The sequence below is a fragment of the Athene noctua genome, chromosome 1, assembly GCF_965140245.1.
Source record: "Athene noctua chromosome 1, bAthNoc1.hap1.1, whole genome shotgun sequence".
NCBI lineage: Eukaryota > Metazoa > Chordata > Aves > Strigiformes > Strigidae > Athene > Athene noctua.
The window spans coordinates 105190205-105217369 of record NC_134037.1 but is presented as its reverse complement, the minus strand read 5'-3'; the positions used below and the strand labels follow the sequence as shown (position 1 = coordinate 105217369).

The 27165-nt window shown below is 39.0% G+C and overlaps 1 protein-coding gene across 7 annotated transcripts in view; it reads left to right on the top strand.

Annotated features, from left to right (window-relative positions):
* The window catches only part of USH2A (usherin), a 392395-nt gene that overhangs the window by 339540 nt on the left and 25690 nt on the right, over positions 1 to 27165 (top strand). For 6 of the 7 annotated variants that reach the window (XM_074897210.1, XM_074897211.1, XM_074897212.1 and 3 more), the window contains 3 exons: positions 21526 to 21753; positions 22590 to 24106; positions 25083 to 25404. In XM_074897210.1, the coding sequence (XP_074753311.1) occupies positions 21526 to 21753; positions 22590 to 24106; positions 25083 to 25404 (2067 nt within the window). The remainder of the gene's footprint in view (positions 1 to 21525; positions 21754 to 22589; positions 24107 to 25082; positions 25405 to 27165) is intronic. The other variant, XM_074897215.1, reaches the window with a different exon arrangement.

Here is a 27165-nt window from a genome sequence, read left to right as displayed (position 1 = left end):
TAGAAGCAAGTGAAGTACATGTGAGCCATTTTGATGCTTGGCAGTTAAAGAGCAGTGTCACCTATTTCCCTAGCTTATTTGGCCAGGAGTGTAGTGACAGATGTTAGGTGACAGCAAGTTAAACTGACATTCTGGTTTATTTGCAGAGCAAAGTCAAGTCAAGACTGGTTAGAGCAGTACAAGTGTCTCCCGCAATGTCTTCACTGTTCATTTTAACCCTCTAAAGCAAGAAAGATATTTAGTGTCTTATCGACAGCGTTAACATGAGACAGATGTGTTTGTAGAGGAATGGATTGACAGTACATTCACATTTACAGAAATCTGCATAAAGTGACTAGATTGTCAAAGCAAGCTTCTCATTCTTGTGAACTTAGGGCTTAAGTTTATGAACATAGGACCCAGAGCTGATTTCATTATAAAGCCAGTACCTGCCAAATGGAATCAAAGCATCACAGCTCCTTAACTGTTGTATTCCAAATGTTGCTGTGCGGTAAAACTGTGGGTAAGTTTGGACTTCTCCTTGATAGGTGTTTTATGGGTGTGTAATGTTGTTTCTTCCATGATAATTAAATTGAGCATTTGTTTGTTTGTCATGAGTAGGAGAATTCAAAGCCAAGAAGATGAGTAAAAGATGTAAGAATGTGTAGAATATGCTTGGAGAAGGAAAAGCATCCAGAGATGAGGGTTATAAAGAAAAATTCTGCCTGCTAGGGGCAGTGACACCCATTATTATTATGGAGAACCAAGACCTTGGTGTGTCAAATCCACCTCAGCAGAGTGTAACTAAAAGTACAATGTGCTTGTTACAGGATGCAAGAGATAGGTGTAAACATTATAGAGGCCTTATTCCTGGGAAATCCTACACCTGTCCCTACCTAGAAGTACAGGTCTGCTCACAATGTGTTTTGCAGTATGAGGCTCTCAGGCCAAATATATCCTACAAGGCTTTTTTGGCATAGCTATGTCAGCTTGGGGTGTAAAAAATTAACACGTCTCTTAGCTGATACCACTGCACCAGCAAAACCTTTGGTTTGGATGCAGTTCTGCTAACAGTTGAGAACACATGTTGGCTTTCCTCACATTATTTGGGGAGATGGTATATAACTACACTGGCCAAGCTCCTCTTGGCAGATGCTTCATCCGTGGTAGGGAAATCTGTAGACATATTGCAGAATAGCAATAATAATAGAGACTTTGGTAGCAGGATGAGGCTTTGGCTTGCATGATTATGTTGTTATAATCAGACAGTAATTTGTATATCAAATATATAACCAGAGTAAAGATAATAAATAAAGTCCACTTGCTGAAAAACTCCATAGAAAATATATTCTAGCAGAAATAATCTTAAGTGGCCAGTACTGCCATATACACACGCCTCCTATGCAGGATTTTAGATATCTGGAATCTTGCATCCAGAGTTAGTTCCTTTCTATTCATCACATTCAGAACTACTTAATATATCCATGTGGGATTGTTCGTTTCTGTTTCCTCATAGAGACCAGTGAGCATTTGGTAGCATTAGAGATGAGACACCACATAGTTAACTTCCTCGTACATAAAATTATTCAGTAACGCAGTATGCAGGACTGTGCATGACAACCTCCTTATAAAAGGAGGAATGAAGATCATAGCCCCAGGAATAAGAAAAAATACATCAAAAAGAGGGACAGGTGAAACTTTTTTCTACATGCCTATTTCAAATGCCTGGAAAATGGACTGCACTCTAAAAAAAACAAGATGAGAGTAAATGGAGGAATCCCTGCACATGCCATAAATTCGGAAGATGTGCTACTTAGCAAAGAATGAAAGCTGTAAACGGTAGTGGAGGGCAAAAGTTAATTAGGCTACTGTGCTGCTGTTAGCGAGTGGAAAGTAGCCACAACCAGAAACAAGATGGCTGCTCAGCAGTGCCCTAATACAGCCAAAAGATCATATCCTTAGCTCTGCAAGGGCTTATGGGTTAGGGGGAAATCATACACAGATGACTAATTTTTTTATGGTTCACAGCCGATCAAAGTGAAATTCAGCAGCTGTTCAGGACAAGTGACCACTCTAACGGCTGTAATATAACCTGCTAAATAGAGAGGGAATTGCATGAGAGCAAGAGGTTAGCTGTGATTATCGGCAGGTGAGTGCTTTATTGAAGTTGAAAGACCATTAACATTGATGGAGTAATTATTTCAACTTGAAAGTAATTACCTTGATGGGTGATAACTTCTCCAGCGTTCCCAGATTTGATTGGACCAAACAATTGTGAACTCTTGAAGCCTAGAAAAATATTACAACAATACTGCAATGTTTAAATTACTGAAACCACTGTTAGAGTATTTTAATTATGCCTAACAGTGAAAAGATTTTAACTTACAACAACTGGTGACCTCTCATGTATAGAGACATTTGCTTTCTAATTCCAATGAAATGACCCACACCTACTACGTGTGCGCTGTATGTGATGGGTTTGCAAATGAATAATTTGATTTAAACGCAGTTTTTAAGATTCAAAGCCTCGTTAGTGCAGTTTCAGGAAGGGCTTGTACTGGAAGTGCTGTAATTGTTTTATTTGCCAGGAAAGCACAATAATATAAAATGCTTCCTGTGTTTTGATCTCTAGACCTGTTAAGCTTACACAGGATGACAAGTGCTCCTTCACATCGAAGGCTGCTTAAAAAAAAAAAAAAAAAAAAAAAAGTGAGGCAATCTGTGTCTCACAGATTCTGTTGTTTCCATGCTGCTGCAGAATATGCTGGATTTGGCACTACAGCTCTGTTTAAATAAGCATTTGGATTGGCACTACGATACCCCTCCAGAAACTGATTAAGTGCTTCGGTAAGCCCCACCTATCAAGACAGACATGCAGAATTGCCTGATGAGAGCAGAAAGGATGAAATGGCTTGTTGCACAACTTTGTTGATTTTGAAGTACTGTGGTAATAGAACAGGATGAAAATAGTGAGAGAGAAAGAGGGAGGCTTCAGCTCTTCTATTTATACCATCCTTGCTATAAGCAAGGCCACTTCAGTGTCTCCTGGATGCTTTCAGCAGCCACAGAGACATAGCTTTAGACATTGCTGGAACTCTGCAAAGAATGAAAGAATCCTCGCAAGGTAGGATGAGGGAAAGGTTTGTCAGGTGTCTGTGAGGTCTTAATATGTTGTCAGGCAACTGGTGATTTGAATTAGCAAAGGTTACAGAAAAGGAGCTTATTTCATTACATTTTTTCTTGAATATTTTCTTTCTAATTCAGTGTGCAACATGAAGTTAACGGTGACTTTGCCCTTTGATATATTTTTGGACTAAAAGTAAAAACACTGATAGTGTTATGTCTGACCATACCTAATCACACACTCTAGATTGACTAGACTAGAGTGCCTGGATCAATAGGTAATTTTTTCTACAAATAAATTAGTTACCTATTTGAAAATATCTGGTGTATTTTATCCTTAGGTTTCTCCTTGTGCAAGATCCAGTTTTCACCCATTGCATAGGTCTTTTTTTGCTGAGTGAAACACATGTAGAATTAGGTCTTTTGATGGATATTTAAAATGCCTGACCAGGCATCTAACCTAGTTAGTAGCATGAATATCCTCTATAGACCATGAAACCTCCAGAACATTGAAGGCATGGACCATCCTTGGGCTGCAACAGTTCACATGAGATTGCTTTCCTCTAGTGTGCTTGTATGCCACTACTGGCATGTGTCAGTCAAAAGAAGGTGGTTGATTTTAAGCTGATTTATCAGGTCTTTCCTAACCCACATAATGGGATTATGCAGGTTGACAGATTTAAATGATGGTACCCTCTGACAGAAAGGTGGTGGTGGGCAGCAGTCTGGACGTGGTAACCACTTCAGTTTGTGCACCTGCAGTCATAAGAGAATAAGTGACCACATGACAAAGCCTGAAGGCAAGGGCCTAAAATGAAATTGTATAAATGCTCCATATACCATTTCTCTATGTTTTTGAATATGCTTTACTCTATGATGTTTTTCTGTAAGTCTTGTGTTTCAGTTGTGAGAATAAGATTAAGCTAATCAGGCACTGTAGAAAAACACCATTGACAGGATGTTTTCTAGTTTGTAAAAACAAAATAAACAAGTCAGAAACCCCACAAACATTCACCTTAGTATGTATCATTTGATAGGAAGATATAATATGGGGACATTCTTCCTTTTGTGCCATGTTGTGTGTGACTGCACTAAATCTGCTTTTAAAACAAGGTTCTGGTAAGCTACAGATGGTTTTTCACATATAAGTAGGAAATAAAAATGGAGAAGGAGGAGGCACAAATTTGTTGGGCAATATATACAGCTGTTTTTCAAATTAGATATGTTTAAAAATGCTTAATTGGATTTGACTAGATTTTAATTCATGTTTAACCAACATTCTTAAGTAGATGTATCAGGCAACTCCAAGATAACTCTCTTGCTAGTAAAGTTATAGGGTAGCTTCCTGAAGTCCCCAGGGTCCTGCCCAACAGCTACAGTTACAGGAATTCTTCAGGTGATAATTGGAAAGGTCACTCCCACACCCATATCCGATCACCCTGCCCCACTCCCCTCCAGAGATAAGGTCTTTTATTCAAATTGCCTGAGAAGTTTTATGTCATATGCTTATATTTCACAGGGAATTTTAACAAGCAATGGGTAATTTTAATAAACAGAGAATCTTACCTCTTTTAAAAAAACAAAACAAAACAAAAATACCCAAGCCATATGACTCATGGGAATTGGTAATATAATATAGAGCCTTATAGCACTGGGGACTCCATTTGAATCTAATCCAGGTCTACAGTCACCAAAGTCATTCTCATCAAACAACCGTGGGGTGTCCTACGCAAGATAAGTTTAGTATTCTCAGCTGACCTCCTGTCCTTTCTCTTTACTGCTCCCTTTTGAATCCATTCCCATCACTCAGCTTCACAGCCTCATTCAAGCTCATCTCCCCTATGCTTGTTGCAGTTTTCCATTTTCTGCCTGCCAAGTGACCTCTCTCTCCTCCTTTCAGACTTTACAAAAAGCACTGGAATGCATGTATAATCTTGCCTCAGTTATTTTTTAGGGGGCGAGACCCTAATTCCTGCACAGTGCTAAAACATGAGGTTTATCAACAGAAAGCTCTTTGGGAGTGGGAATGGGTGTCTGTCTGTTAATTTACAGCACTATATAAATATTATTTTTGAGACTATAATAGCAATTATGGTGAATAGGGGCCAGATGGCCTCTGTATCTAGAAAGCAGAATGGCAGTGTATTTTTAATGGACTTAAATGTTACTTTTTGACAGGAAACTAATATTAAATTCTGTGTTATAGGTGCCCGTCAGGTGAGTATGGTTCTGAGTTTTGGTTTTTGTTAAAGTAATGACTAATGTCATGCCTGGATACTTTTGCCCACTAAAGCCTTGTTCTGTGGTGGGGTCTTTGTTGTTGGCTTTTTTTTTTTTTTTTTAAGGATGGTTATTGATCTCTTGCTGAGCTGAGGTTTCAGTTTTATGCCAGATAGTTTGATTAATGGGTTGGTTTCTGTAAGTGGACTGAATGGGGATAGGAAGCACAAGTCGCTCATGCCGCCAACCCTAACTCCGTCAAGACGCATAGCTCATTATGAAACAGTTATCAAGTATACATGAAAAATTAATTGGGCTCAGTTTGATTCTGAAAAGGATCAGCTTTCTACTTGGCGGTCCCCCCAATCTTTCCAGATGTTGCACGCTAGCCCCTCGAGAAGCAGCGAAGGGAGATGTATTAATACATTGTATTGATTAGATCAAGACCCCTGACAGTTATTTGTAGAGATACCATCTGGCTGCTGTTCGAATTCCTTCACCAAAAACAGGACGTGACATGTTATTAATCTCAACTCTCTAAGTATAGACAGTTGCCTTTTCTGCTAAACCGCATTTTACCATTCCGTAGGAGATGGAGGCAGACCTGAAGGGTGCTGAAATTAAGGTTATTACACAAATTGAGCCATATGGTCCAAATATTTCAGCAAGAAAATTGCCAGGCAATAAAAATTGCTCCTGCCTTCCTAATGGTGTAAATTACAGTTTAACCATGGCTCTAATGATGTCCTTCTGCCGCGCTTAACTACTGTTACATGAAGGACATTGTTTTAAAAATATAAAAAACAAGTAAATGCCAGCAGCGTGTTTTACAATCTGTTAGTGTGTCATTAAGAACACTGTCAGAATTACATAAACATAATGGCAGGCAACCTAGCATACAAAAGAACGAGTATGGAAATAGAAAGTGTCTTGAAAACTCCTTTAGCTCTGTAATGTCAAGAGCTCTTTCCCTTCTGGAACTTTTCCAGTATGGGAAAACGTGGCTGCTTATTTATTCTGGTTCTCACACAGACTCTGATGGAGATTTAAAAAACAAAAACAAAAACAAAAACCTGAATATTCCAATGCATTTTGAACCAGTGACAATAGAGGGGTATAAATTTACTATCACATTATACTGTAACTGTATATAAAGTTAACTGTGTATGAAAAAGGAATCCAAAATGTGACTCTCTTTTCAAACTGAAGCATTGTTTTCATTCTTTTAGATCATAATGGGACTTTCTGTTGTTTTTCAGATTGTTCAGAGAATTGCAAAGTACTAAAATGGTTTCAAAGCTCTGTGAATTTTACTAGCAGAGTTAGCAATCCTAAAAAATTATTTATTAAAAATAGCTGTAACTTATTTGTTATTAAAACCAAAATGAAAGTAGTTATCCAGTCAGCAGACACATTAGTGACTGATTCTGGTGATTCATCATACAATGTGGAAATTAAATTGTAAATAGATAAAGTGAATAATTAGCCAATGAGACTTAATTTCAAGAACACTCACCCAATTATTCAGTTTGTAAAGGAAAAACTCTGAGATGGCCATAAAAAGAGGAAAAATCATGTAAGTTTATAATAAATGCTATTTGGAATATTGAGTTTGACCACTTCCACTTTAAACCATGGGCAGATTTTCATGGTTCATATATGCCAGGCCTTTTGGTAAAATAACCTAGCACAACCATGGTACCAACTTGGGATCTGGCTAACTGGGTGCACATCAGTGGTTTGGGGGAGGTGCACTTGGAATGGTCTATACCAGTGTTGTAGAGGTGACTGCTGGAAACCAAGGGGTCCTGCACCCCACCACTGCCACCTCTCCCTCCCTTCCCCACCTTGGACCACATTGCTTTGGGTCTGCTGAGCAGGTGGAGCTGCTGCTTCCCCCACTTGTGCACCTTTGAAGACAGAAACTTCCACACCCTTGCAAGGGCACCCAGTTCCTGCTAGATCTTCATGCTGGTTAAAATGTGTCTTGACAGTGTTGAAAACACAATGAGCAATGTCGAACAGATGAATGGAAGAGGGGAGATTGCGAGTTAGCTGACTGGGTTGGCTGGTTAGTCAATGAGCTGACAGGCAGCTCTTGCATTTGTCTTCAAACCCAGCAGTTTCTGAATCGTGTGAAGATCTCATTTGTGTGTGGAACAGGGAAAAGATGACAGGGGACTTTTACTCTTGACAAATTTAAATTGAGCCCAAACCAGACAGCTAATCAGATTCAATAAAGTTCAAACCAGACTTTTTATCTGTCCTTCCTGCTTCTCAGTACCAGTACAATCACAAATGAATGCACCAAAACATAAGTAATTCATGGTTGGTTGGTTGGTTTGTTTCCAAAGAAACCAGAGGCAGAAAGTTGTAGACTCATGAGGATGGTAGTCTGAAATCTTCCTGTGTACAGTGTGTGTGGGTAGTTTACATACATGTAATCTGTTTTAGGAGGAAACAGAGTCCAATTTATGAGTTTTTTCCATCACAAACTACAAGTATTTCCCTCAGCGCCTTGAACTTTTTATCTGACCAAAGTTAGAGAACTGCATGGCAGATGGGATCTGGAACATCTAAGTGTTTTGTACTCTACCATGTGCACCCATAATGAATGGATTTTATTGTTTAACTAAAAACTATTGTATTTTTAAGTCTGTTTCTTCAGCATTCATTGAATAAAATCTCTTCAGTGTTTAAAGAAAGAGATTGATACAGATGTCCCTCCACCAGCATCTGAGAGGCTGGAAGATTTGGAAAGGATATGCTCATTGAACTTTACGAGTGCCAAGAAAAGCTATGAACATGGAGAGAAGGTTTCTACCTGTGAAGTGGAGGGCTTGCTAGAAGAACCCCTGCCAAAGTTGCTACCAGATTCAGAGAAAATATTCTCACCTTATTAGCAGGTGCCATGTTACAGCCTCTAGGGCATCAAACATCATCTGTTACACCTCTGGCAACTGCAGGTTGCTTTACTTCTTCCACCAAAACTGTGGAAACAATTTCTTCTTCCCTTCCTTTCCCTTCCCAAGCCTTGCTTTCTAAGAGTGCATTTAGAGACTATGATGAGTGATACAGGGAGCAGGAGTTAATTCCCATCCTGGTGGTCTAGTAGAAAATAACTTCTGTCTTTTTCAGATTTTTGTTAGGAACTTGTTTCTATTTCCAGATATTCTATGGGTCCTGCAGTCCTTACAACAGGCAGGACTTCTTCAGTCAGATAATGTCTTTTAAAGTCCTCTTACTGGAGGCTGTGTAGTTAAGCAAGCAAGTCTTAGGAGACAAACACACACATGTCTGCTTAAGGCAACCTATGACTGGTGCAAGAGCAGCAGCTAGGCCTGCAGCACAGTATCCTCTCCTAAGCTCTTTGACTTCGCAGCTGTAGGATGTCTCTTCTAAACTAATCCATGGCTGCTCCACCTTCCTTCTTTATGTAGCACATATGTCTTTTAAAGGCTTCTTTGCCCACACCACCCTAACATAGAGACGATGTTACTGCTAGGGTATGGTCCATGTGAATAAGACCCCTAGAGTGTGTGTTGTCTGTGTGCCAGAAGGACTCTGAGGAGTCATATATTCACAACAGGAAGATGAACAGAGGTCCCAGTATCTATTTAACCTGTTGGAGCATATCACAAATCATTACTCATTTTGCTTCTGAATTTTGCTCCAAGTATTTTTCCAAGTCTGTGTCCTGCAGGTTTGAATGCACTGATTCTTCTTTCTCATCCAGAGCAGAGTTCCTAGCTAGACCCAAATCCTCGGTGCAATGTGGAGATGCTACTTCTAGTGGCTGCAAGAAAAGCACCATGTTTACTGTTGTCCCACAAAACCAGAATTGCAAATGCAGATTTAATATAGCAAGAGAGTGAGGGGAGTGGACTTGCGGTAATAAATTTTCTGTATTTTCCTATAAAGAAAACTTTATTCTGCACAAACAAAATGAATGAAACTTTGCAGAGCTCTAATATTTCAACAGGCTTTAAAAAAGAATTAATGAGAAGTCTGGAAGACATCTTTTCCCAGATGAAGTGAAGTATTATTCTTGTCATTATGGTATCATAAAATTATTTTTTATTGTTTTCTCTTCAGGGGTTCAAGACAGATGATAATTTAGATTTTCTCTAATGCTAGTCTGTGCTAGAAATGCTAGACCCGTGATGTATCAATAGATCATGAGATTTATGCTATAGTTGTAGCTTAAGACAGTGACACATTTAAGTGCTGTGCTTAATGTTACTGGAAAGTCCTGGCCTAAAAAGACTGAATAGAGACCCCAAGAGCAAATGAGAAGACAAACACCACCTTTTCCACAAGGTAACACAATAGTTTGAGCTCCAGTTGCTTTGATGCCAAATACGGTACCCCCATTGAGGACAAATAGAGCTAAGAACATGTGGCTTTTAAAATAGGACATTTCTGAAACAATAATTCGAACAGCTTTTTAGTATACTACATTTTTTCATCTTTCTGGTCCTGTGTAGACGCATCACACCACTTTCAGATGTTTTGTTAACAAACTGTTGTAATGATATTTGGTTTGAGGGTGTTAATGGAATTTTTAAACTACACTGACTTGAGTAACATCATCTCAGAGTGAAGATCATTGACAACATATTGACCTAAGCATGGAAATCGGGATTCACAGATGGTTGCTTCAATATTATGGATTAATTAAACCCAATCCCTGTTCTAGTTGAATGCTATCTACATACACCATTTAGTTTTGTTCTTCTACTCATGAAGACTCTGATCTGGGGTCCTTGAAAAAGCAAAAGGAAGCTTCCGTTGATTTTGAAGTGGCTTGAAACAGCTGCAGTTTAACTTCTGAAGCTATCAACAGTTTTCTGTTTCACCTTAAGAAAAAAGAGAGTTCACCTGTATAGTCTGTTGCTGATTGAAAATGTTTGTCTGAATTCTAAAAACTTGCTTTAGATAGCCAGTGTAGGCTAGTCTGTCTAATCTGTCTCGACAGAGAGTGAGGCTTCTCTGATGGACTATTCAAAACAGAAATGAAACATCTGACTTTCCCTTTGGAGGAACCTCCCTTCCTGTGCACAGAGTATAGAAAGTAACTGAGGACACTAGCTACACAAGTTTTGTGTCAGGATGTAGGAGCTCTGACTGTTTCCCATTAGTGCCTGTCTTAATCTTTGAGCACTTGAATACATTTACAAGTCTGGATGAAAATTACTAAATTGAAGTAATTTCTTTTTGTATTGCTCATTTATAACATGCATACATGCAGCTAATCGATAGATGAGAGTGAAACTAGTGGATTTACAAGTTAATACGCTGGAGTCAATAATGTGCTGTAAAGACATTTTTAATTCTGAAATCAGCAGAGTTTGTTTTGTACTAAGCTTAACTATGTATCTTTTGACTTAATGATCTCTTTTAATTCCCCAAGTAACAATTATTCAAAGAAAATACAGAATCTGAACTAAACTTGTTATGCTTCAATTTTCAAGTAATATTTCAGTATTAACATCTTTTGTCTCTTCCTGAAGTACTGCATCTTGCTAGTGCAACACACAAGCGGCTCAGACTTTCTTCTCTTCTGGCAGGACCTTTGCACTGAGAAGCCCAAGCCACACTCAAAAGGATTAATGAATGTGTAACCACATGAAAAGACATGATGAAAGATTCTGGTTTATTTATGCATTCATATTTAAAAGTGAAGCTGTTTTTCCTGTTCACACTGCAGCAGATATAGCTGTCTACTTTTCTGTGTATGTATATGAATTTAGTGTTAGTCTGACAGCACAGAAAATGGGAATGGGCAGTCTGCATACACAGCTTCGTATGCTGTGTCAAGGGGAGTTTCTTCCCAACAGTGTGCCTTAAGAGGCTTAAGCTACAGCAAATTGTTGCTGTACGATCCTAGGAGGATCTGGAAGTTCATCCATCCACTGAGTTCACTAGGTTTCAAGATGTTAAACCTGCAAGCAGCTTCTCTTCCAGTTAGTCAACCAAACTCTATAACCACTCTTTCTTCTTGTCGTCTTTTCAGCCCTATTCTTGGTGTGGAGTTGATGCTGAGCCTTCATATGGCAAGACATAGCTGCTGAAGGACACAACAATATGTAACTTAATCTTTATAGGACCTCATTATTTTTGTCAGCAGTGCAGTCCATAGCAGTTGCAATGGGGAAAGAAGATTTTTGTTCCTCTTACCATCATATAACATAGGAACTTTTTAGGCTACATGTTGAGTCTTTCCACTACCTTATGCAACCAGCAGGAGCAGGGATCCCCTGGAGCAATCCCCTTCTCCAAAGTGGGGGGAACATCCTGCAAGTTCTGGAAGGAAGGTGTCAGATCTCTGCTGAACCTGTCAGTATTTTGATGGGAAGATGTGCTTTGCTGAGGACTGTGTCCCTGAAGTGTACACCTAAATATATGTCTAATCAATATCCCCTGCTAACATTCAGAACATAGGCTGAACTTTCCTCCAGCTACAGAAGAGAGGACATCCCTACCTGTATAAGCAGCGTGCTTCTGGCCTTCTGCTACAAGTAACTGCTCTGTACAAAAAAGGTGGGGAAAGAATCTCTTTACTGGCATGGATTGGCATAAATGGCCTGCACCTTTCCCAAGCTGATACCTTCACACTTTCATTTACTTTCAGCCTGTCTCTATTTGAAGAGCAGGTATTTTCATGAAGGAAGTGCAAAGCATTAAGGGAAGGAATGAAAATCCTGGTGGAGGAAAGTCTTTCAAGAGATCAAGGTTTTTATGCTTTTTGGCACATTATTTTTTAAAATACCCAGTTCATTTTAAAGGTGACATTTTAAGTTCAGCCACATATTCAGACTGAACTTTGGCCTTGATAATGTAGCTCCAAGTAAACTGTTTATGCTTACCGTTTAATATATCTCAGAAGCGATTACATACATAGCAGGCAAAGTTTGAATGAAAAGCTAGGACTGTTCAGTAGGGCAGAGAAAAAAGAGTAAAACAGTAGGAAGTAAAACCTTTTAGTCTCCTTTAAAATGTTGCTTTTATTTTCCATTGTGTTGGCAGAAAGCAGGGATTTAAAGCTGTGAATTGCCTTGAGGCTGTGTTATCTTCCTCTACTTAGCAGCAGTTAGAACTGCTCTTTTTGCATGTGTTGGGAGAGAGAGACAAGGACTCAGAATGATTGAGAAAAGGGAATAAAGCAAGCTTGCATTTAACAATAATATGACACATCTACTGTACCTGTGTAAAATGGGATCTAAAACAATGATAGTTTCCTGAAGCTGCACACAGTAACACAGGGGGATATCCTGAGACTTAATTAATTAATGTTTGTAACATCATGTGAGATTCTATGATGAAAAGTCATATATAACTGCAAAGTCTTAATTTTATGGAGCACAACTGACATTCAGTGGCATTTGCAAGGAAACTGATGTGGGAGTTCGCCTGCACTATATGTTAAGATTCAGATTGTCCTTGTACAAGTCCCTCAAAGATTTTCTTCAGATTTTTTTTTCTCTTTACATTTCTTTTTTTTCCCTAATATGTCTGTTGAACTGTGCAGAGGCAAAAATTTAAAATAAGGGGTTTCCCCTCTTTGTTTTCCATTCACCAAAAAAACAGACAAACTATCTTTTTCAGATTTTCCAGAAAATAGAAACCTATTGTGCTCAGGTCATTTTAAGATCAGATGGGTGAAGTTTTACAGTGTTCAGAGCCACTTTTCTTCACAATACCATATGACGTAATCTGAAAGGAGATGAAGAAGGTGGCTTATGGCACAGATATATGAAGTCACAAATGTCATAGAGAAGCAATGTGAATGTTTGAGAAACAAAACTTCCAATGAAACTAAAAGCCAAAACGTTTGATAATGACAAGGGCATGTTCTTTCTGGAGCAAAGCAAAGCTGATTGCTACAAGATACCTTGAGTAAAAAAGTTTAGGTACATAAATTATCCATTTTTATAGATAACAAAAACATCCACAGTTTCATTACATTAGTTTAAAATTACAGAAGCCCTTCTGCAAAACATTACTAGGAAAAAAAAAAAAAAAAAGAAAAGATTTAGAGTCTACAAGACACCAACTGCACTGATGCGGCAGTCCAGATTTTGTTTGTTCTGACAAAAGCATCTAACTTCATTCTGGCCATTAGCCAATATATCAAATGGAAAATACGGTTTATGGCATTATGAAAAATATAACATTAACCCCCTAATGCTCTATATTAAGGATGTACCCCCTACCATTTGCAGGTTTGAGCCCTTAGGCTCTAGCTGCTGTTTTGCAGCAGCAGTGGTTTTTCTTTCTTTTGCCATTCCTACAGACAGCTTAGAACAAATCCATGAGAGGAACACTGCTCCTAAATGTTAACGAATAGCGGATGGAAAGTTGCTGCTGAGCAGGAGCTCTCTGTGTGGTACTTATTTTAAACATATTCCTGGAGTTCAGCTGTATGAGTGCACTAGTTGTAATGTAGAGATACAAACTCCAACCAGAGTTTGCATGCTTGCCTTTCCCAGCTTTTTACCTTCCCTGAAGACACATTTCTATCCCAGATTATAAAGCTCCACCTGAAGGATCGTTCATTCCCATTCCCCTTGTGACCAAGGGAGGCTCAACAAATTGCAAGTTCTGCAATGCCTTGATGAGGTTATGCGGATTGCGGATTATGCCGTGTGTGAATTTGGAACGTGACAAAAACTTCCCAGCTCAATCCTATAGGGTTTGACATTGCTTTAATCTGATGATGGATTTCATATACCATGAAGTCTTTGCTCATGTATCTGCTCTATCCTCTCTCACTCCCATCAGCTGTCCTCAAAATAATGCCCACTCAGCTGCAGACCAGAACATACAATATATGTGCATTTTACCGAGGGTGACACATAATTGGTTTTCAGTGTGCTTCAGATTCTGCCCGTCTTTTTTTGAAGAGAAACTTAGTCTAGTTCTTCATATCCAGAATTATTATTGAAAGCAAAAAGTATCATTCAGGTTAAATAAAGATGGCAGATTTGAACTGACCAAAACCCAAGTTTGGGGAAAACAGTCCTGTCAGGTATCTAGTTTATAAAAAGAGCTGCTTCTTTCCTTCTCCACCACTTTCTCATGATGAGGAATAACAAACATGGTTTAAAATGGAAAGGGAGGGGAAGAAGGTACAAAACTATGGTTTATTATATTATTATACAGTAGGTCTTGTGAGTGTTGTTAGAGATAAAATATTAATGTTAGGAAAACATGTTGACATCGTCCTCTAGATGGTGTCTATAGTGGAATGTCATGTCATTGATATTTTGGTTTATTTGATTTATTTAGTCATGCAGAAAAATCTCTTTTTGGATTTCAATATTTCTTAGTACAAATGAGACAAATACAGATGCAAATACATTTTTGAGAAGATGGAACTCAGCGATTTTGATGAATTTTAAATAAATAATTATGGAAGAGGAGAGGAGAGAAGAGAAAAAGAAAAGGAGAGGAGAGAAAAAGAAAAGGAGAGGAAAGAAAAGGGAGAAGAGAGGAGAGGAAGAAGAGAGGAGATCTTATCACAGTGAAATAGCATGGAGAAGGCTACTGAAGTGTTGACTTTGCCCAAAGATTTTTCTTAAGGTTTTACTAGCGAAAGTGCAACATAGGTGGTTTCAAAGTGTACTGTTACCCAAAGGCCAACACAGTGACTGAATGCAGCTTGCTACATGTGCTTGTTTTCATTTTAATGTGCAATGCATTCTAGTTTTCTTTGGGGTGCCTTGCTTTCAAGTCAAAGCTGGGGATTCTGATGCCTGGTGAGACTGCAGCAGATCCCCAGCTGTGCTGGGAAAGAAAACGATCTACTGTGAAATAGGCACCAACTCCACTAGACAGATTCAGCTACATGAAATTCACAGTTCTTTACATGTTCCACCAGAAAGGAGGAAAATGAATTGTAGTATTTCTCTATCAGGTATTAATTGTTGTTGTTTGCAGAACAGTTTAAACTTAGATTACTGCTGTTTCTAAAGGTTTCTCCCGGGTATAGTCCACAAGCCCTTGTAGGATTCTTCACATATGAAATGATTCAGTTATGTGCTGAGTGAAACAGGGTGTGCGAATTATGGCTTTTTATTAAAAAAGCTGCTAGCATGGTACTGTTAGAAAAGGATGGGAACAAGGAGTGACAGAGGATAGACAACTAGTGTTCTCTGATGTTGACAGCAAAACTACCATTTGTTTTAAAAATATATTACAAGAACATTCTTAAAATTGAAGAAAAGTTTGCCAGGAATCTCTAGGAAAGACTATTTTATGATCATGTAATAAAAGCTTATATTTCAATAAGGAAGCCATTTTACATGCTTTACTTTGTAACTTGAATGTATTCTAAAACATTTTAAAATTAAATTTTCCTAAATTTATTTATAAAAAAGCAAGCTCAAATATGATGAGTTCTAAATGTCATTTCCTAGTCACTGTAAAAGAAAAGACTGCATCGATCCACCTCAGGGCTGACTGGAAAAGGAAGGATGCCTTTTTGTCTGAACAAAAGACAGTTTGGAAGAATATTGCCTGAACAAAAATGTTTCCAAACTGTTTTAGGTTTAATGAGGAAATGTCTGGCTTTACAAACTTAAAAGTTTTATTTAAATGTTTATTTAGGTTTAAAATACTTGGGGTTTTATAACCACAAAAATGATCACCAGTGTGGTACATGTTACTGCTATTGAAGGTCTGTTGGGTAATATCAAGTGATATAATAATGACTTAAAATGAAAAATGTATGTTGAAAGGCAATTTTAAAATTCTAAAATGAAATGCAAATTCTTAAAATGTAAAATTTTAAGAGTGAAACTCACAAATAAAAAAAGGAATCTAAAACTCAGTTTTGCACAAATTGGTAGGAAAATAAATAATGCAACATCAATTTCTGGTAAAAATGAAAATTCTGGTCACCTCTAGGCAAGATAATTTCTGCTCAAATTAATAACACTTTAGTTTCTGTTTGCCTAACAGTTGAGATTTTTCAGTGCTACCATGGGAATTTATATTCTAGTCCACACTGCTACAGGAAGGAACTCATAGATTACTTGTGGATCCATAAGTTATATCCTTGTGAATTTGAGTATAAGGTTTTAAGAATAGAGTAAAATTTTTAAATTTAAAAGGTACAGTGTGCATGATATAAACCTGAAAAGGAAGGCAACCCAAAGCACAAGTTAAGGATTGCATATGAATATGAACTCAGTGCAATTTCTAGAGTGAAGGCTGGAGCTAAGAAGTAGGCTGGGAAATAATCATGAACATCAGAGTCAAGGTGGAAGCACTCCCAGTGCGTTGCAGAAAAAGACGAAGAATCTGGATTAGATGCGGAACTGGATAAGAAGATAAAACAAAGATGAGGATAACATAAAGCTGAGGATAAACTGAGTATCTTAGTAAAACCCCAAGCATTCCCTGCCACTTCTGTCACTTGTGGAGGAATCTATTTGACTTCTTTACTGGAGAATTTGAAAACTGGCTTTGGAGTATGGTCAGATTAATATTCTGACTGCCAGGAGACCACATCTTTCTCCTTCCTTGTCCAGGAAGAGCTCAACATCTCTGCCTCTGTACATAAGAGAATATCATAGTGAATTACCTTCTCCTCATTTATGTCTGTGGGTTATGAAAGAACAGTTTTGGACCCCTGTACCACTACTACCATTAGCAGTGTGGTAGTGTCTGATGCCACTGACTTTAGTTAGAGTCTCACAGAACAAGAACGAGCTAGGTTTTTAATCATATATCGAAGATACCTGCCAAATAGGGATTGCTATACGAAAAGATAGGGAGAGAGAAGAAACCAGAGCCTAACCTTAACATAACAGGTGATGACTTGCTGAGTTTTGATGATTACCCCTAAAGAAGGGACAGATGCTTGAGTTGCCTGTTGGGTAGCTCAGTGGTTCAGAGATCTTCTGATGTATCTGTCATGTTTTGAACTTGTACCCTGAGACCTGGGCAACTGGGTAAGATCGCCTGCCTTGAAAAAAGAGGAAAAGCCCAGTGTAATGCCATTGGAAAGTGCTGCTTCATCAGATCGATAGATTCAAAGATGACTAGGTTGTGTAGTTGTATGCAGTTTAAACATTTGTGCGGGGAGTCCACCCGTGCAAAGTATTATTGACAGCTACAGATCAATGCTAATTTTTGATCATTTTCAACCTACAAAGACCTCTTGACCCTGTTGCCACCTTAGGGGCACTTCAAGTAGTCAAAAGCAATCGCAGTAGGCAGTGTAAAATCATCAGACCCTTGAAGGCTGTGCAGCCTTGCCCAGGAGGAGGACTGAGAGGTAGAGGTAGCAAGGAAGGCAGACACCTTGCATTATGGATGCTGCTGCCTTTGAATGGCATGAAAGTCTATGCTAATTTGTTTCCAGACTTTAAGTGACTTCTGTGCTCATGAATTAAAAAATAAACAAACAAAAAAGGCAATCTGAAGCAAATCCTGATGTATACATTATTCATGATTCATGTTCTCTCGTTTTATGTTTTGAAAAATGTGTTAAAACAAGGTTTTATTTTGAATAACTTTTATCCTAATTTACAGTTAGAAGAGTGGAATTAGCCAAGGAGTGTATTTGTTGCTGTTAACAGCTTGTGCTGCTACTGGCAGCGTGTGAAGCATTTTACACAGCAAAACCAAAGGTGCAGTCCTGCCTGGAGCAGTGGTGGTGCCGCCAGGGCTGTGCAAGGGAAGGCAATGGGCATCGAGGCTGCCAAAACCAAGGCCCGTCTCAAAGGCTGGGCTCTGGGCTGAAGCACGGGGACAAGATCATGGTGGGTCATCACAGCATGCCTCAGGTGTCCCGTTTCTGTAGTGTTTGCATTGAAAGGACAGGACTTATAGGAGGAATGGGAGCGTGCACACACTTAACTGTTTGCTGGATTATTCTTAATTTAATGACCAAACGAGTGAGAATGCTTCCCAGTAGGAGACAGAGAAAGGAGAGCATGGGCTTGTAGTCCATTGGATTTCACGGTAATTCAGTCTACGAACGTCTTAATGTTTGCATTAAAATTTTATTTTCTTGGTTTGCTTTTAACAGTGGATGAAATCTGGACTGTTAGCAGTGTGTAAACATGGGATCAGTTCATAGCTTTGCAGACAAAGACTGGGAGAATATTCCAGGCAATGATTTTGATCCTGCACCTGTTTAAGTCTGTGTTGTTGTCCACTGAAGCCAAAGGTTACAGTGCTATCCTTTGCAAGATGTATTTTGCTATTTATATTTGACCATTCCAGCAGGACGGTATTTCTAGGCTGAAAATGTCATGGGAGGACATAAAGTAATTCTTAAGATGAATCACTGAGACTGCCATCCATCCTCTTTTCAGCATCGGCCTTTGAGCTGAGCAAATTCACAAATGGCAATGGCAGCAGTGCAGGGAGAGAAAACGTGGCTCCGTATTCTGGGAGTACATCCCCTGAGCTTACTTCAAAACCAAACAAAACAAAAATACATGTAAACCATTTGCTCTTCAAGAAGTATCTGTAGGAGCCAGGGATAAAAGTCATCCCTGGAAGGAATGGTTTAGCAGTCTCCAGAGAACATGATGAACTGCAGGCAAGGAAATCCCTCCATCCTTGTTTCATTTCAAAGTGTGGTGAGGATTGTAAATAATTAAATCTTGGGGTTTAGTGGGAAAATGGTAGGGTTATGAAAAATATGTTGGTTTTCTCTTTAAAAAAAGAAATCATGTGCTTTGTAGCACTGATGTCATGAAAGCCCACCCTGATGATGCAGCTGATTAGAAAACAGAGCCATTGCTTTTTGTATGATGTTTATAATCATGTGTTTGTGCCTTCCAAGAGCTTCTGTGTAGCGGTTCAGGGGCAGTAATTTAACGTTGTGTGCTCCTTTCCTCCCATCCCCACCCCCGAATCATGGAATGTAAATTTTAGGCTTTTAAAAGTTCTGTTTTGAAAACCTAATAGATAACTGTCCTCATAAAAACTATTAATACAGACTACATCCAATTGTAAAGCTAATTTTAATCATGTTTTGTGCCAACATAATTTCTGATGCCAGATTTTTATGCTAAGCATGAACTTCAGTTTGAGCTCTGTTCTTTAACCTGCAGTTCATAATTTTGCATTCGGCTGTATAGTATTTTTGGCTATGGCAGTTTGAACGCTTCCACTTTCAAGGATCTAAGCCATAAATGTTTATTAAAAGAATCTATAATGAAATCAGTTTTGTTATTTTTTTAATGGCTGCCTTGAGTATGTTGGATGACTGAACGCACGTTGTTAATCATTAAGTACTCATGTTACAAAAAGTGTTTGATAGTATTGCCATCTAGGGGCTGAACTAAATTCTCTGTACTGAAATAAACTGTAATTGAACAGGTGCTGCTATTGACAATATACATATGTTTTTGCTTTATAGCCCACATGCTTTCCATGTTTCTTATGACAAAAGATATCTCTAAATGTCCCACAGCAGCCAGAGCTTTTTTATATATAATCTGTTCGAGGTGATTGCTATTTGCATTTGAGCTTATGCTTTTTTGGCAGTGATGACTGGGAATTCCTAACAAAGAATTATACTTTTTTGCATTATTAATCTTGCTAGTGTTTGCCCTGTTTAACAGAAAAAGGAATCATTTATCAGAAAAGTATGTTTATAATCTGTACTTGTGGCATCTTCAGATTTAATATTCATAATGGTCATTCAAATGCTGTGCTATATTTATCTAAAAGACTAACTCATTGTTGTGAGGAAATAACTATTTAAATATTTATGATCTAACTTTTAATATTTAAAAAAAGAAATTAATATTTCTTTAAAATTTGTTTCTGAGTCTGATAGCTTAACAAATGTTTAAATATTAAACAATTGGAAATGTTATCATTTAACAACTTAATATGACTTACTGCGACAGGGAAATTGGCTTCAGCTGTTTCTGCCACACGAAGGAAACTGAATTCCTGCACTCTCCTTCTTGAGATCTATGTAATTAATGCAATAGCACAACTAAAAATGAGATTAAATATATGGTGATCAGCTGAACTCCTTTCTTCTTAGGTCTTCTGAGACAGATCTGAACAGTCTCCTACTGAAACATGTTACTCCTGTTCTTTGTTAGCCACTGTATCTTTTGTGGCTGTTCAAAATAATACTGTTAGGCTGTATCACTTTCCTGCCTAGATCTGAATTTGTGCTGAGGGTCACTTTGCCTCTTATCCGAGCCAATTCAGGTCTGTGTCAGATGCTGCTTGGGGTAAACTGGATAAAGCCATGAGTTGCAATGCCAGTGGCCCCTTCTTGCCATGGCTGATGTCCCTCGGTCTGCATCCACCCTCATGCCCCTTATTCTAGGCTGTGGTCTGGCGTGGTGGAACATCAGCCCCAGCCCTTCCAGCCCTGGCAGAGCCCGGTTGGGATTTACAAACAGCTGTGCTCCTCCTAGCCTCTCTCCGCTGGTGCAAGGCAAGGGTCTGGCACCAGGGAGGATCTAGCCCACTTGCCTGTGTCCCCATCAGCAGTATGGCTCCTTCCTCCAACCTGGGGAAACAGGGAAGGGTCTTGTAAAGCAACAGGTTGCCCCACAATGGTCTTACCTTGTGAATTCATCTCAAGCAACATCTTTACAAAGTAGGAATGTAAAAACCAGTTTATCCCCTCCCTCCCTCCCTCTCTCTCTCTCTCTTCTCCCCCTGCCCCTTTTGCTTTTAAGGGGTTTGTTTTCAAGAAGGAAATGAAACCATGCTCTTGGAAACACTGTCATCTATCTAGATTACAATGCTTTAAGTAGCTAGAACAGGACGATATGCCTATCAAATGTCACAGCCGCACACAAGATGTGGAAGAATTCTGAAGAGGCAGGCATCACTCATATACATGTTTTCACATGTGCTTGAATCCTTCAGGGTACCAGACTCTCTCATCCTCACTGAGCAAAGCTCAGACACATGTTGAACAAACTGTAGGTCATTTTCTCGCTGAGATTTGGACTGTACAGGACTCCCCAGGAGACGGCTCTGAAGGCTCTACCATAATGATAGATTTTTAAAAAAAAAGTCTAAGAGTTTCTTTTTGAAGTTTGGATGTGGAAACCCACCAAAAAATCCTGGTAACCAAATGGGGTATTCTGCAAAGCAATCAGAAGTGACCCAGAGCTGAACCCTTGTTTTCCAAGTAACATAAACCACAAATGCTGATTACTTTTTTAACTAACTCAAACATCTGTATTCTTGCTTCAGGGAACAAAGCATCAGGCTCATTTATTTGGACTGAAACCTTTCACAACATATCATATTCACGTCATAGCTGTAAACAATGCCGGGCAGGTTTCAAGCCCCTGGACATCTGTGCGCACATTGGAAGCTTCACCCAGTGGCCTGAGCAACTTCACTGTGGAAAAGAAAGAAAATGGGAGGGCTCTGCTGCTGAAATGGTCAGAGCCCTCCCAACCCAATGGTGTGATTAAGGTAATCTTCATCTCGACACTTCACTTGATCGAAAAAGAGAAGGGAAATGCTGAATGTCAAATTAAAGCATTTTTGCTGAAAAGGACTCAATCAAATGCATTAGACTTTAAATAAGACAGAGGTCCTATGTAAGCACAAGGCACTCTGTAAGCGCTCTCTGCTTGTGGTTATATAAAAATGAGTGTTAACATTCCTGTGCTACCCCTTGACTGTAAATGTTCAGTTACAGTGAACCAAATTGTTCATTTAATGTATAGAAGGCTATGCATGAAAGCTCATAATCTTACTTGGTGTACATTAGTCATCACCAAAATGTGTTTCTAGAAAATCTGAGTTTGACAGAATGTTGTTCTGAGGTTTGGGACCTCTTCTAGCTCAATGGTTTAAACTGAGTATAAACCTTTACCTTCAAGGTTTGCAACTAGAGTGGTTTATTTGGTGTTTTTTTCTTAAGTAATTTTCTTTAGTTAGTCTGCAAGAAGCTTTGTGCTAGCCTGTGAGAGCCTTACAATGAAACTTGATAACAAACAAATATAATGAAAACTGTCACTAAGTGATTTATTACTGCATCCAAAATAAAAAAAATAATCATGAAAATGGGATCAAAACATTCCCTTTGTATTAATGATCTGTTTGTGTGCTGATTGTTACTTGTAAGGAAGTAAGTTTCTGAATCATTTGTTAATAGTCCTTACCCTTTTGCAAAGATTAAGGTGTCTCATCTACTGGTTATTGACAAAATTTGTTTATTTTTTTCTATTCCCTTTTATTTTGGCTTCTGTCCTTTCTTCCTTCCCTACCTTTTTTTTCTTTATCCTTCTTTCTTTATTCACCAGACCTACAATATTTTCAGCGATGACAACCTGGAGTACAGTGGTTTATCTCGCCAGTTCCTCTTCAGGCGCCTTGAGCCATATACTCTCTATACCCTCGTACTGGAGGCTTGCAATGCAGCAGGCTGCACTCATTCTCCACCCCAGCCGATAAGAACAGATGAAGCACCCCCCGTGTCTCAGATGGCACCTGTAATCCAGTCAGTGAATGCTACCAACATTGAACTGAGCTGGTTGCAGCCAATTAATCCAAATGGAAAAATAATTCGCTATGAAGTTATTCACAGATGCACAAAAGAAAATGCTGCAGGGTACAGAGCAACAACAGAAGATGAGAAAATTGTTTTCACAGAATATAACACTGAAAGTAATACATTCATATATAATGATAAAGGTTTACAGCCATGGACAAGGTATGAATATAAAATACGCTCCTGGAATGCAGCAGGCTACGCTGACAGCTCCTGGACAGTAGCAAAGACTAGTCAAACGGCCCCAAAAGGTCTTGCTGCCCCCAGGTTATCCTTGGCATCAGTTAACCCCCGTAAAGTGCTCATCTCGTGGGCTTCTCCGTCACAGCCCAATGGTATTCTTCAGTCATACAGGCTGCTAAAGAATGATCTTCTCTATCCTTTCAGCTTCGATGCTGCTACTTTCAACTACACAGATGAAGACTTACTGCCCTATTCAATGTACAGTTATGCGATAGTTGCTTGTACGATGGGAGGCTGCTCTACTAGTGAACCAGCTGCAATACAGACGCTGGAAGCAGCTCCTGCCTTAGTGGACCCACCATCTCTGCAGGCTGTCAGTGCCACTCAGATTAGTGCATCTTGGGTACCTCCCCAGATACAAAATGGAGATATCACCAGGTACATATTGAAATTAAACAATGAAGAGTATTATCCTGGCAAAAGTTTGCAAATGTTGGTTTCTAATCTACAGCCTTACACGCAGTATGATTTTGCATTGGTTGCCTGTACTGCTGGGGGCTGCACGTCTAGCATATCCCAGTCAGTCACGACCATGGAGGCTCCACCATTAAATATGGAAGCTCCCAGGCTGCTTGTCATGGGCTCAGAGTCAATTGAAATCACATGGAAACTTCCAGCCAACCCCAATGGTAAAATCACAAGCTACGAGCTAAGGAGGGATGGTGTACTTATTTACTCAGGTCTGGAAACTCGGTATCTTGATTTCACCCTAACACCAGGCATGGAATACAGCTACACTGTAACTGCAAATAACAGTCAAGGGAGTGTGACCAGCTCATCAGCTCAGATAAAAACCAACCCCTCTGCTCCATCTGGGTTGTTGCCTCCTAGGTTGCAGGCATGGTCCTCAAAAGAGATTTTGGTGGCCTGGGATCCTCCTATCAAAGTAAATGGTGACATTAAAAATTATACAATCTCGATCCACAAGCCTGCTGAAACAGGGAAGAAAACGGTTGACTTTGATGCATCTCATGTTTCCTTTCTGAGACGATCATACATAGTGGCAGAGCTACAACCCTACAGTAGGTAAGTCAGACCTCGTTTGTTGAATAAATGCTGCAAGATGGTTCACTGGGTTGGCAGACAGTTCAACCATCTTCTTTAAACTTATAGTCATACCCATGGAGCTTTGTTTCCTAAAAAGCACATGATAAAACCAGGACTTTTTAAAATTTATGGTAACACAAGCTATAGATTATCTTGTTGAAGTGCACAGAGTTGACTTATGTTGTAATTAATACAAGGGGTCATTCAGCAGTCTGCAGTAGACTCCAAAACCTACAAACTTGTACTCGTGTATCTTTCTTAAGATGTCTGCATTCAAGAATAAATAGGGCTTTAGTTGACAAAGCTCAGGATGGGGATACCAAAGACCCATTAGCTAGCACATTCACAGTGTAGCTGAGTTAAGATTAATGGAGTCACACCAGGAACGTGTTTGCACCCTTGAGTTGAAAGAAAGAGACTTGTGTTTAAATGAAAGCTAAAACTTGAGAAAGGGTACCAGACTCCGCTACAGAAGGAGCACACTTGATACTGAAGTAATAACTTCCCCACCAATTCTTGACCTTTCCTTATATATTTGTGTAGGCATAATTTGTGTGTGTTACATGGTTGATAAATCTGTCTACTATTTACATATAACTAATATAAATCCAAAGAGAGAGGAGTAATAGAGTGAAGCTCTATAGCTCTCAAATGATATCCAAATAATCTCCAGTGAATCATTTTGATTCATATCATCAAAATCAAAACGATTTTGATCACATGACTCCTGCAGATGTTAACACTGCTCTGACAAAAAGTAACAAATGAAAACCCAGAGGACAGCATTCTTTGCTGCACAAGGCAAATCATATAATCTGTATGTTCTCACAGATTGTTTTCCTATTAAAAATGCCAAAGACCAAGAGAAGTTAAGAAGTCCCCCAGATCTCACACACAGTCTATATTTGTATCTGCAGTGTTTTAATCACTTCATTCCTGATTTGTGTTCCCAAAGGTATGAAGTACAGCTCCAAGCCTGCACAGAGCTGGGCTGTGCCTCCAGTGAGTGGGCATCAGTGCAGACGCTGGAGGCACCCCCGACAGCGCAGCCTGCCCCTCTCATTGAAATACAAACAACAGCTGGGGGCTTCCAGTCGACTTCTTCCGTCCTGTGGACTGGCCCACAGCAGCCAAATGGGAAGATTTTATACTATGAACTTTACAGAAGGCGAACAACTCAAGTCCACATAAATTTAGACCTTGCACTTGTTTACAATGGTTCTTCAACCTCCTTCAAAGATGACAAGTTGCTGCCTTACACAGAATATGAATATCAGGTGGGAATTGAAGCCATTTATCAGTTCTGATTATGATTTCAGTACACTTTGAGAACCTTACTTTACACTTACAATGAACATACACATCTCATTTCTAATGTTAATAGTATTATGATACCTGAATTATTATTGTTAATGTATTTAAATAGCTGAGAAGCTGAAAATCATTTTGCACAAGCAATACATTCATTCAGCATTCATTTTTCTTTAGCTTAATCATAAGTGCCCGTGTTTCTTGTGTTAAATGTTTGTGTACCCTCCAGAGCTTTTGCAAGGCTCTAGTTGTGATAGTAATGTGAAATTCTAGCTCTTAAAAGGCAGCTTCATTTCATTAGGTTTTCTTTCTGTTCCTATCCTCCCCCAATATATTACAAATTAATTTTTACTTTACGATCTTACAGTAGTTTACATCAAGAGGGACTGGGGTTGTTTTCTTTTTAAATTAAATGTTATGTTCACAAGCAGTTTTTGTGGATGGTTTGAAAGTGAATTAGCTGTTGATGGTTGGTGTTACTTCTCATACACGTAGGTATTTTTACTATTGTTTTTCTTATGAGGCTAAGATAAAGCAAGGAGACATGTTCTGCCATTCTTTCACCTGTAATTCTTGTCTGTGTCAAAGTTACAAGTTTTAGCATCAATTTTTTATCATACATACTAGTGATAATGTCAGGCTTTACTTGATTTCAGCCTATGAACTAAGAACTTTGCTATTTATAACCATCTGAAAATTTTCCCAAGTTTTTATGTGTTAGTGGAGTTCAGACCCTTGCAAAAAAACAAAAAAAACCAAAAAAAACCCCAAAAGCCTTCAATTTGTTGTTTTGAAAAGTAGGTGTGTTTGTTGTTTCTAATTTGTTGTTTCTAAAAGTAGTAGTATCAGTATTTATAGCAAGATGAGGCTGATTTTTGAATATGATGTTGTCTATGAATAGGCACACTTATTTGCTACTGAACAGGATACCAGTAAGCCTCACTACTAATTCTGTATGCAATATTTATACACATGATATATCTTGAAGATTAATTTGGTAATGCTCAAAAGTCTTTACCACCTTTTTCCTGAAAAAAAAAAAAATAATTGTTCAAGCATGGATTTGTTCTGATATATATGAAATACAGTGCATTCCACCTCTTGAGCTCCTGCAAGGTGGTGGCAATCTTTCTTCTACAGGATCATTGGCTTTATAGGATCACAAGATAATTCAGGTTGGAAGGGCTCTCAGGAAGCCATCCAGTCCAGCTTCCTGCTCAAAGCAGGGTCAACTAAGAGGTCAGATGAGGTTGCACAGGGCTTTATCCAGTTGCACCATGAAAACCTCCAGAGTGGGAAATTGTATAACCTCTCAGGGCAGTCTGCTCCACTGCTTGACTGTCCTCATTGTGAAAAAGGTTTTTTGTTATGTTCAGTCTGAAACTCTTTTGCTTGAACCTGTTTTCTCTTGTCCCCTCCCACCACATACCACTGTGAGGAATCTGGACCTGCCTTCTTGTTAGCCTGTGGGTAGGTAGTGGGGGACTGCAATCAAGTCCCTCCAAAGCCATCTCTTCTCAAAGATGAACAAGCCCCAGTCCCACAACTTCTCCTTGTAGGCCAACTTCTCCAACCCCCTGATTACCTTGGTGGCCCTCCACTGAACTCATTCCAATTTATCAATATCTTTCTTGTATTCAGGGGCCAAAATGGAACAAATGCTAAGTAAAGGCATGTAATCACTTCCTTTAATTGTCTGGCTATGCTCCGGTTAAACAGCTTAAAAT